Source organism: Talpa occidentalis, unplaced genomic scaffold, assembly GCF_014898055.3.
Source record: "Talpa occidentalis isolate TD23 unplaced genomic scaffold, MPIMG_talOcc4v2.1 talOcc4.4, whole genome shotgun sequence".
NCBI lineage: Eukaryota > Metazoa > Chordata > Mammalia > Eulipotyphla > Talpidae > Talpa > Talpa occidentalis.
Window position 1 is genome coordinate 76,973,157 of NW_023604295.1, and position 12,443 is coordinate 76,985,599.

At 33.6% G+C, this 12,443-nt stretch overlaps 1 protein-coding gene across 6 annotated transcripts in view; it reads left to right on the plus strand.

Moving 5' to 3' along the window:
- Positions 1–12,443, plus strand: part of PHC3 (polyhomeotic homolog 3) — a 72,600-nt gene that overhangs the window by 23,580 nt on the left and 36,577 nt on the right. For all 6 annotated transcript variants that reach the window (XM_037525716.2, XM_037525718.1, XM_037525719.2 and 3 more), the window contains 2 exons: positions 6,118–6,276; positions 8,374–8,472. In XM_037525716.2, the coding sequence (XP_037381613.1) occupies positions 6,118–6,276; positions 8,374–8,472 (258 nt within the window). The remainder of the gene's footprint in view (positions 1–6,117; positions 6,277–8,373; positions 8,473–12,443) is intronic.

The following is a 12,443-nucleotide window of genomic DNA, read 5'->3' on the forward strand; positions in this document are numbered from 1 at the left end:
CTGTACCATATCACCCCTAAGAAATTTAACATCAGAACAATAATATTATCTAGTATATGTTGCATATTTGGATCCCCTCAGTACTCTGCAAAATTCCTTGTGTAACCTTTTCCCTCCATCTAGGATTTAATTAGTGATTGATTGCCCATAGGATATCCTATGTTTCCCTTTAATGTAAAAATGTTTACCTGCCCCACCCCCCCCTTATTTTATAACATTTCAAAAACTCAGGTCACTTATGGAATGACCCACAGTTTAGATTTGTTTCCTTAATCTTTTTTGTTACTGTATTCATTGCTATTTTATTAGGTGGGAGAAGCAAATGGTTGTGCTCATGCTATTCTGTATTTTATTGTTTTATAAATATTTTCATGGGTACATAGTATTCTACTTTAACAAAAACCATTTTCCTCTTGCTGGACATTTAAATATTTCTAATAGTTTTGCTACTTTAGGTAAATCTGCTGAATGTTCTCTTATATACCTTTGTACACTTACCTAGTTATTTTTGTTAATTTTTCCCTAAGATTACATTTATTGAATCATGAAGATTGGTTTTTAGATCAAGAACCTTATCATCATTGTCTAAAAATGTCAGGTCAGATAAATCACATATCAAATGACTCTTTTATGAATTTCTCTCAGAGAAAATTATTTGCTTATAACCTGTTAATTTCCAATGTCCCCATTCTCTGTTATCTATATTTTAGGAGGTACTTTAAAATTTAACATTAATTTAAGAAAATATAATTTCAAGTGATTTGAGCTTAGAATCTAAGCCTACCCCTAAGGTTAATACTGTAATCTGAATAAAACTGTAATCTGAATATTTGTATGCTATGAGCTTTTCTGAGTTCATGTGAACTATTGCAGCAGTACAGAAAAAACAAGAAGTTCCTTTTTACCTCCTTTTTCAGGCTTTCTATCTCCTTAATTTGTTGGCTATCCCTCCAGACTCCTAATTACTTGTTATGGACATATACAGCAAAAAGAAATCAGTCTATATATGCTTAACAGGGTTTTACCTTTTAGTTTTACATATTTTGAGCACAGGTGTTTTGCATTTGTCTCTTACATGTAGCAGTGTGTCTTGAGATCTTTCTACGTTAGCAAATAGCTCAGGCTCACTCACTAAAGCTACTATGTAGTGTTGACTAGTATAGGTATACTTTACACTTCAGTCTCATTGCTACAAATTTTAAGTTATATCCAATATTCTAATTGTCTTAATATTACTTTGCAACTTTTCTTTCTAGGGAGTGAAAATCATTTTTTATAAGTTTATTTTTGTTTTATTTAATTCATCTGTTTTCTCTGTAAACCATGCAAGAGTGAAATCTTGTAGTGTTTGTCTTTTTTTGGCACACTTATTTCACAAAGCATAATACACCTACAGGGTATCAAAATCTTAAGAGTGTGAGGTTGTTTGTTTTACTATTGTTTTTTTATAGCTTGTATTGAAGAAAGTAGAGATAATGACTTTTTTTATCATAAGTAGAATAGGCATTTTGTTTGATTTCATTATTAAAAATATCCAGTCTCTTAAGGAAATCCTTCATGGGTGGGTAGAAGTTATTAATTGAAATTTCTTTATAATTTATATTTTTGTATGTTTGAATTACGTATTCCTACACCTTATCAGTTGTGGGGTGGAGGAAAGAAAATTTATGTTTCTTTAAATTGATAAAAACAATATATGAATTTTTTTATTTTTAAAGATTTATTTATGCACACAAGAACTGGGGTGTAAGCCAGGGGTGTGGGGGGTGAGAGGATTCACCAGAGACAGTGGGGAGCAAAACAGGAGGATCTTCTGAAATATACTGCTGAGGGGAGCAGCGGGCAAGACAGGAGAGGTCTGCTGCGCCATGTGGGTTGCTCCCTGGCTGGCCAGGGATCGAACTCATGCTGCAGTGGCTGCCAATTTCCAGACAGCACTGTCTTTAACCCCTGCACCACTAGGGAGGCCCAGTATACTAATTTAAACATTAAAAAAAAAAGGAAAGCATTTTCTTCCTGGGTCTAAAGTTAATACTTACATAGAAAAGACAAAACTTTAAAAAAACAAAACCATAAATCATTCCAAATTTTATCTGTAGTAGACATTATTTGCTGCTTAATATTTTGGTGACTATTCTTTCAGATGTATGTGTGTTTGTGTGTCTAGCAAATCTAACATACAATTTTATGAGTATGCATTATTTTATATATATGTAATTCAATAATTTTCTCAACATGTTTTTCACATGTATCAAATATGTACACACAGATATTTGTATGTAATTATATAAGTAGAATTGTGTATTACATGATCTGCATTTTTTCACTCAACAGTAGGTCACAAAGAGTTTTTCATGCCCTTGAATACAGGTGTACATCCTCCTTTTAATGTCTGTGGACTATATCTCTTTGTAGATATACCTGATTGATTGTGATCAGATGGCAGCAGTGGCTCTCAAGTGGGCTTTGGCTCTTGGATACTCTGGACCGGCGACCCTGTGTAACCTCCTTTTGGGGGCACCAAGAAGTATTTGGGAGTTAAGTGGCTTTTCTTGGCAGACCTGGTTTTGTCTGGCAATGTCTAGAAGTAGTGCCAGTGAGGAGAGATCTTCCAGTAATAGAGCCTTTGTGAAGTGTGGGCTTGACATCTGAAGTGACAGGAATGGTCAAAGCTTTAAAGTGGAAGGGAATTAGAGAAGTATTGGGATTGAATTGACAGACAAAATAATGGAAACAGGTAAACATATTTGGTTCCGATGAGCAGAGCAAAGCAGAAAATAGAGGAGAACCTTATCAATTGTGGGGTAGAAAGGAAGTTTTTTATGTTCAGTTGGGTATGGAGATGGACATCTAACCTATATACCATCATGGATTGGGTATTGATTGTGGACATTGCCTGAAATGTTACTAGATATATAGAGCTTAAAAAATAAATAGACATTTGTACTTTAATCTCACAATTTTGAGAAAGTGGAAAGCAGGTAGTTAGGAAGTTACTATCTAGTTTTCTTACTTTTTCTTTTTTAAGAGAAGGAAAGCATTCTGTTTGTGCTTTGTGTAGTCTGTCCTTACTAAAATCCTTACCTCCCTCCACCCAACACGAGGATGCAAGGATACTCAGTCCAGAGCATTGTTACCAGTATGACAGAAGCCTGAGATATCATGACATTGTACACAGCCTCTAATGTGGGAGAAGATAAAGCTAGAGAGATAGTCAAGTGAAGTTAGACTTTATCCCAAAGATTTTCTAATGGGTAATTTAATATTAGCCAAATCAGGGAAAGATTATCTGGCAAGTGAGAGGAGACGAGATTCCAGTTGAGAAATCAGTTTACAATTGCTAAAATAATATAGTTGGAAGTGCCATGGGCACGGATGCTGAAACTAAGTTGTTAAAAATCAAAATGAAAATAAGAATAAAAGTATAGATGCAACAAGACATGTGAGTAATTTTGTGTATATAGTAAAGAAGAGGAAAGAATCAGGATCCCTTCCAGATAATGTTTTGGGGGATTTTAGAAGATGCCAGTGGCCATTTGAGGAGAAACTGATTTAAGAAGGAGTCACAATGAGTTTGATGTTTGAACTTGAGTTTGAATTGATGAGATGTCCAGAAAGATGTATTCCTTAGGTGGTAGTTGGTATTATTATTATATATATATTTCTTTTGCATAGAAGAACTGGGGTGTAGGCTAGAGGTGTTTGGGGGGTGCGGTGAGAGGATTTACCTCTCAGAGACAGAGTGGGGAGTAGAACAGATGGATTTACTTAAGTATACTGCTAAGGGGAACAGTGGGTGAGACAGAAGGGATAAGCTGTGCTATATATGAGTAAGCTGTCTAGCCCGTGATCAAACTCAGGCTGTAGGGGTAATAGCTCTGAGACTTAACCCCTAGGCTACCAAGGAGGCCCCTGAAAGTGATAATTGGATCTGGAGTTCAGAATAAGTGTTTGTAGTCAAGGATTGAGAGTCATCAACATTTAATTGTTTGAAATTATGGGAGTAGATGTATATAATCTTAGGGATTCAAGAAGAAAAATGTGGCGGTCAAAGCATGAACTTTTGGGAGTAGGACAGAAAAAGAGCTGATACAGAAGATGGAGAGGGCACGGTGTGAAAAGAATCTACTGAATTTGTCAGATATTGGCTATTGGTGATGATTGGTAATGGGATTTCAGTGATGTACAATGAGTAAAAGCCAGATTGTGAATAATTCTGTTTATCTTACTGAATTTGTGCATTGAGTTATAAATTTAAATTTTTTATTAAAATTAAATGCTTGTAAGACACAGATAAATTTAGAGAATTTAATAACTGACTTTTGTATCCACTGTGCTTTTTTTTTTTTTTAAACGTAAATGACTTTAAGTTATAGGATAGGACTCAGGAAGTTACCCAAAAAATAGGGGCTTCCCTGGTGGTGCAAGAGGTTAAGCATAGCACTGTGAAGCTATCCAGGGCCTCTGCAGCACAAGTTCAATTCCCAGCCGCCAGGGAGCAACCCACATGGCGCAGCAGACCGCTCCTGTCTCGCCCACTGCTCCCCTCAGCAGTGTATTTCAGTAGATCCACCTGTTCTGCTCCCTACTTTGTCGCTGGTGAATCCTCTCACCTCCCACACCTCTGGCCTGTGCCCCAGTTCTTGTATGCATATAAATAAATAAATCTTTAAAAAAAAAGTTACAAAAATGTTTAAAAAAAAATAGTATAGACAGGGTCTCCTTTGTGGACTTCAGCTCAGTTTCCTACAATCAAGTTCTGGACTAGTGGAAATGATAATGTTTGGCGATGGATAAGAGAACAGTGCAGGTATTGTAAGTTGCGATTTCATACTCCTCCACAGTGAAAGTCCGGAGTTTTGAGCCTCATTGGATCCTTTATCCAATGTGAGCAGGCCTGCTTCTGAGGGCGTATGGGTGGAACTTTTCCAGCTCCCTTTTCACTTAATTGAGCAAGCAGCCCTTTAGAAAATTTTTTTGGCTCATAATAAGAATTATACTTCCAGCTCTTCCCTGAAATAGGCTCCTAATCAGATTTATTTTGCTTTGTTGCTTAAATCAGAAGTCTAATTAACTGTTTCTTAATTTTATTCTTGGCTTTGTTTCACAGAAAGGGTTTGAGGTCAGATTATATTACTCATTAAAAATATGATTTATATCTTAAATGTATAATACACGATTGTGGTATGAAATTGAAAAGGTCAAAAAGAGTATATGCATCTTCTTTTGCCCTGTTTCCTACCGCTCCACCCAGTTTGCCTTCACAGATTCTACTAGTTAGCAGACTCTTACGTATATTAGAAGTAGACTATACACTAATTCATTCTTTAAGAGCAATTTTAAACTTTAGTGTTTATAATTTAATTGTGTAACCAATATTTGAGATTTTTTCCATCTGTTTGACAAGTAGCAATTGTATTTTCTTATTCTGATGCCTTTGGAGGAAGAAAATTACACTAATTATATGTTACATGTATGTTTTCATTATGTGAATGGATTGTTGTGTTTGAATTTTTGTTCATAAGCCCCTCAAAATGTGACAGAATATGACAAAACAGTGTAAAATGTTTATTAGAAAGCTTTAAGTTACTATGTGGAATGTTAATGGAACATTAATCTTGTTTTGGGGAGACAGTCGAAATTATATTTTTAGGATACTGAATTTTTTTTTAACTTTTCCCTTGCCATATTGGTACTAGAGGTCTTAAAGTTCAGCTCTAGTGTCACTCTCCATTGCTTGGAGTGATGGTCTTCAAGAAGGGGTGCTTGCATCATTGAATGTGGGAAGAAAATATTAAAACATGTATTTATGCATTTAAGCTTTACTAATACTTGATGTGTGCATTGATTTTGGTACTATCATTGGCTGTATAAGTCATTCAGATCCTGGAATCTTACTCAAATGCAGTGTGGATATACTTAAAAATTGTTCCACTTACTAACGAGAACATGCTGTTTTCAAAGAATTGAATGAAGGAGCTGTCAAAGATGAAGCCCTTTCTTTTAGGTTCCTTAGCCACAGTTTAGACCATTGATAGCCTAACTGCAGCTTCGTAAAATTCACTGACATGGAACCAAGAAATGGAAGCCTATGACCTAATATGTTTTCTTCCTTAGATCAACCTCTCCACTTCTCCTACACCTGCACAGTTAATAAGCCGTTCCCAGGCTTCCAGTTCTACCAGCGGCAGTATTACCCAACAGACTATGTTACTAGGGAGTACCTCCCCTACCCTAACGGCAAGCCAAGCTCAAATGTATCTCCGAGCTCAAATGGTAAGATAAGAGCTACCAAATGTTTTCAGTGTTTAAGGACTTGAGAGAGATCAAAATGTTTCTTGTCTTGATGCAATAAGTGGTGTTTTTAATATTGAAGAATGTTTAACAAATTTTTTATGTCTGTGCTTAGAGCATATACATTTGTGTGATGAAAAATTCTGCTTTTAATTGGTAAATCCTCTTGAAGTATCAAATAGTAACTTGCAAGATTGGGAAGCTAACAGGTTCTCTAACATAGGAGTGATTTTTTTTTTAATATACAATTTCATGCCTTTTTCAGATTTTTAACATCTCTGAAATTAGATATGTTTTATAATTGATGGCTTCTTATAATTGGCACTATAGTGATACATGAAATATTATAATACTTTGACATTTAAGATTTGATGAAATAGTAAGAAATGTTGAAAACTTGGTTGATAACTATAAATTGGAATTTATATTATAGGATTTTCTGAAATCTGGATAGGAGTGTCTGGTACTTATCCAGATGAGTCCTCTTAGGTTTGATTGTACCCATCTCACATTTTATTTTAGAAAGGTGATTTGTATTCTTAAACTCACATTGATGTTGTGTTATATACGAATGTTAATTTGTATTTTCTATATTTGAGTACCTACCTACTGATTTCCAAATTTAACTGTTGAACTTCTTCAAGAAATATAGAAATTGTTTGACATTTATTTGATTGGTGTCTTTACAGGAAGCTATACAAGAGTGCTTTGACCCTAAAATGCATATATGTATATGTATGTATGTATATATATGTATATACATATATGTGTGTATGTATACACATATATTCACTTTTTTTGTCCAGTGAACTGAATATTTACCTGAATCCCCAGTTCGCCACTAAAATTGCAAGGACAGTTTCCCATAGTATTTCTAATGGGAAACAATGACATCCACCTTTTATTTATGGATTACTCAGTGGACCTTACCATATTTCTGGGTTTTTTCCCCATGAGATTTTAGTTAACTAATAATATACTTCAAAATTGTGCTGAACTGTTTGATATGGTTGTTATTTGACTGTTTTAACTTCTAAAACTGACAGATTCATATGGTCCGAGCCATACGAAACTTTAGATTTAGTGCTTTTAACTGTTTGTACTGGAAATTACCTTCTACTGAAAGTTATACTTTGTTGTTTAATTCACTTAAATTTAGTGTACTAAAGTTCTAAAGTTTAAAAGAACACTTAATTTTAAACAGGAATAGTTTTTGAGGATCCAAGTAATTCTTAGTGCAACTTTGAAATAGACTGTTTACACATTTTTGGAACAATTGTCATAATTTACTGTAATGGATTCAGTAATCTTTGTGTCACTTGTATTGCCTTTTAAAATTAATGGCATTCTATTTCAATATTAACAGAAAGCATTTAAAAAGAGATGGTGACAATAAGTACATCAAGTATGTTCTTCCTTTTTTTTTAATGTGAAACTTTTTTATAGGCTGTTTTGTTGTTAAATTTTGACATGTTATGGCATTTACATTTAGAATGAATATTTCTTTACAAGTAGTTTGAAAATCAAGAGCAACCTAGATTTGTACTGTAGATCCTAGGTAGCTGAGTGAAACATTACAATGTGGTATGTGGCATAGTTATCTTTTGTGGTAAAGAGGACTGAAAAGGCTTTTTGGTGTTTTGGTTTTTTTTTTCCTCATGTTTCACACAGAAGTTTACTTCGTTTTCAAGAGTAGTGACTATGGTTGTCTATTTTAACTTCCATTTTAGGCCTCCTGCCACAGTAATTCCAAATTGGGAAAATTTTAAGTATACTAGCTTATTTGGGGCAAAATTTGTTTATGAGGATTTCATATTACCAATATGCATTTTCTTTTTTTGAGCACTGATTTTTTTTCCTACTCATCAGAATCATGTGCTGTTTGAAAAATGTTTATGATTTTTTTTTAGTTCTTTATTATCAGAAATTTCTTTGTCATGTAAAACCTTTTGCTTAGAAAACAATCCTAAACTGCATTGTCTTTCTGTCACAAATTCAGTCTCTCTTGCCTGCTATACATTGTGTGTGGGACATGTTCTTTTGTCTTAGGGTATATTTTTGGTTTTTCTGTCTGTACAGCTGATTTTCACACCCGCTACCACTGTGGCTGCTGTACAGTCTGACATTCCTGTTGTCTCGTCGTCATCGTCATCTTCCTGTCAGTCTGCAGCTACTCAGGTGAGCTTGGCTAGCTTCATAAAGTGGTCTTTGAGGTCTGGATTTCAGGTTAAAGATAATCATACCTTTGTGTTTAAGTTACTGATGGTTTAAGTGCTTTGTCATGTGTTCGAGACTTAATAAAATAAAATGAAAGCTTCAAGAAAGGTTTTTTGTACTATAGAAATTATATCGCCATTTGACCACAGATATTCAGATTGATGTTAGTGAAATTTAATAGCTTTTGCTAATGATGCCATATGTTTAGTTTTATTATAAAGCAGACTAAATTCTCTTAAATGAAATGTATTCTTTTGTGTAGGTTCTGTTGCAATCAGTTATTTAGTGATAAGTCAAAATGGGTTTTAAGTTTAAAAATAAATTTGATAAATTTTATATTAAAAAAATGGAATATAATATTGCTTTTGTACAAGGAAAAAAAAAATGACCGTAACTTCTCACCATTCACAGAAATAAACTAGAAATAAAATGTAAGCCTAAAGGAAAAAGTCAAAACTATAAAACTTCTAGAAGAAAACATAGAAGTTATCTTTGCAACTCTAGGATAGGTAAGGCTTTCTTAGGTAGGACACAAAAACCACAAACCTTAGAAGAAAATAATGACATATTGGACCAGCAAAATTACAAACTGTTCTTTGAAAAAAAATGAAGAGGTAAACCCTAGACTTAGGAAAAATATTCATGATATATGTATTTATATGCAGAATATGCAGAGTATGTTTATAATTCAATATCAACAGCAGTTTAATTAAAATGGATAAAGGCTTTGACTACTTTCCAAAAGAAGATATACAAATATCAATAAGCATATGAAAAAATGCTCAACATCATTAATCTTAATAGAAATACAAATCAAAACCACAATGAATATCACTGCACTTTCACTAGAATGACTTAAATGAAGGAGACAATTAATACCATGTGTTGGCAAGAATATAGAGCAAACATACTTTCACACATTTCTGGTAAGAGAGTAAAATGTACAACCACTTTGGAAAACTGTCAGTTCAATGTAAAGAGGTTTATCCTGAGAGATTTTAAAACATATCCATATGAAGATTTGTGTAAACAAATGGTTCTTAGCAGCTTTATTTAGAATCATTCCAAACTTTTAACAACCAGCTCTCTTAACCAGTGATTGGATAGGCAAATTAAGGTATAGTAATAGAGTAGAATACTACTCAGAAATTAAGTAGAACTGACTACTGATACATCGCAGAAACATTATAATTAGTGAAAGAAGCCAGAACACCAGAGTGCATACTCTGAGTACATTTATGTGACTGATAGTGGAAAAAAAGTCAAATTGGTCATACTTGTGAAGATTAACTGGGAAGGTGCATAAGTTTTTGGCTGATGGAAATTCTCTATCTTGATTGGGATAGTGGTAACGTGGTTTATGCATTTTCCAAAACTCATTGAACTGGCTAATTCATTTTATTGTATATAAATTACACCTCAGTAAAGTTTATGAAAGTGAATTAAATTGTGTAAATTTTAAATAAAACAGTTATATAGAATATTATTTCTTTGTATGATAGCAATTGTCCATAGTGTTTTAGACTCATGGCAGAAATGGTATATATAGGGTTATCCTTTATTAATCATTTCAGTAATCTACTGCTAAGTAAATAGTGAGACAGTAATGATATTCTTTGGTACTTCTCATAGAACTCTTGTATATTATTTTATTTAAATATAAAGACCAGTTTTCATAAATCTGTATGTAAAGATGGTGATCAGCTAAACTTAAGAGTTCTCCTCTTGTGTGCTGTGATCTTCCACAATTCCTTAATTTTTTTTTGGACAAATTTCCATCTTTACAAAATGAAACCTTTACTTTGTTAACTTTGAGGGTTTTTTAGCCCTACATTTTTTTTATCTCAGTAGAACAAATTTGTTGTAATTATCTTCCTTTTTTTAAATTTTTTTTTATAAAACCTAATAGAGCTTAGAAAACTCAACTTTCAGAATATTTTAAATTCTATTTTTTTATTTGTACTTGACTTTGCTCCAACTAAAATCTTAATTGACTTACACAATACTACAACAAAAAGAGATAAATTGGAAAGCATGCAAGAAAAAAAGCACAAATAATAGGAATGGCATGGAGCTGAGTGAAGTAGCTAGTAGTGAAAAGAGAAATGCAACAACTACAAGGATTCATGATTGCCAGGGTAAAACAAACCAGTTGTTAGGGAATAAAACAAACATGTTCTCTAGAGCACATCTGTCTTGTGGTTCTCATGGAGCGTCTTTAGTAGCATCTCTAATGTGAAATAGTTGAAGAAACTTATAAAAATAGTTCTTCAGGGTTCAGTTTGATGTGATACAGATATATGGTTCTGTGGTATTCTAATTTATTTCAAGGATGGAACTTGGCGTGAATTGAGCGTTAGGAATTTGTCTACAAATGTTGTTTTTCTTTGCTGTGCTTTTGAAATGGCAGTAAATGAGACTGTAGTGATAGATGGTGCTAATATTTTTAATATATCAGTGGTAATTTTCCTCAAATTTAGTGGTGAGTTTTGAAAACTTGGTGCTTCATTTTAAACTAATATTTGCAATTTTAAAAACAAGTTGTTTGTATTTGAGAAATGCTAGATTTAAAGTTTTATTTTACAGAAGTTACAGAAGTCTGTATAATTAAATTTTTACTTACTGTTAAACTTTATTTACAGCTTATAGTCAAAAAATAAGAAATTTGTTCTGTCTTACATTTACTAAGTATTTAAAATGCTCTATTTGTTTTACCCACTATGCCAAAAGGAAAAAAAAATTGACTTTTAGAAAGATAAATTAGCACTATTTTTTTTAACATTTATTTTACATATTTAGGAATACAAGAGCTGGAATGTAGGCCAGAGGTGTTGTGGGGGGTGTTGAGAGGATTCACCAGAGAGAGTGGGGAGCAAAACAGGCAGACTGAAATACGCTGCTGAGGGGAGCAGCAGGTGAGACAGGAGAGGTCTGCTTAGAGATGGAATTCACATTGCAGATAGCTTCATAGTGCTGAGACTTAACCCTTTGTGCCTTCAGGGAGGCCCTTTTTTTCACTAATGTTAATAGAAAAGTAAGAAATCTTGCTTAACAAGGTTATCTGGGGAATGCTTTTAGAATAGTGGGGGAAAAAATCTCCATTTAAAAGTCAGTTACTCAGTTCTGCTGCCAGCAATGTGACATTAACTCTTGGTTTCCTCATGTGCAAAGGGATTCTATGGTAATTCATGCAATGTTATTTAGATACAAATTTAGATACTGATGTGAGAATATTTGGGTAATGTACTGTAAAAATGTGGGATGTAGAATGGAATAATACTCAGCAATCAAAAAGATAAACTCATGCCATTCACAGCAACATGGATGGGGCTAGAAGGAATTATGCTCAGTGAAATAAGTCAGAAAGAAAAAGAAAAATATTGGATGGTTTTATTTATAGCAGGAATATAGGGGAACCAAATAAGATATTAGTGTAAAAAATTAATAACAATACAAAACACAACAAAACAAAAACAGACAATTATAAATCAGAGACATCCTGCAGGGGAGGAGGAGGGAGAGGGATCAGAGGGAGAGAGGGAGGACCACAGGGGACTGTGGTGATGGTGCACGGGTGCATTGGTGAAGGAAATTCTATGGGGACTACACCTGAGGAGGTGGGAGGAAGCAAATACTGTTTAAAAATGAACAATGATGTAAAAAAAAAAAAAAAAAGTGGGATGTGGAAAAGCCAGTATGCTTCATGTGAAACCTAGACTTTCAAAAGTTAGAAAGTTTCCATAATTTGATCACAGGAGAAGTACAGATGAAATGGAAATTGGACATTAGAGTGCCTAATGGAAAATATGGGTTCTCTTCAAAAGTGAACTCTGTCAAGGAAATCTGCATATATGATCTTTCTGTTAAGAGCTAAAATAACTTTGTAATATAGGAGTAGCATTTACATGTTTGAAATGTATTGTAAATACTTA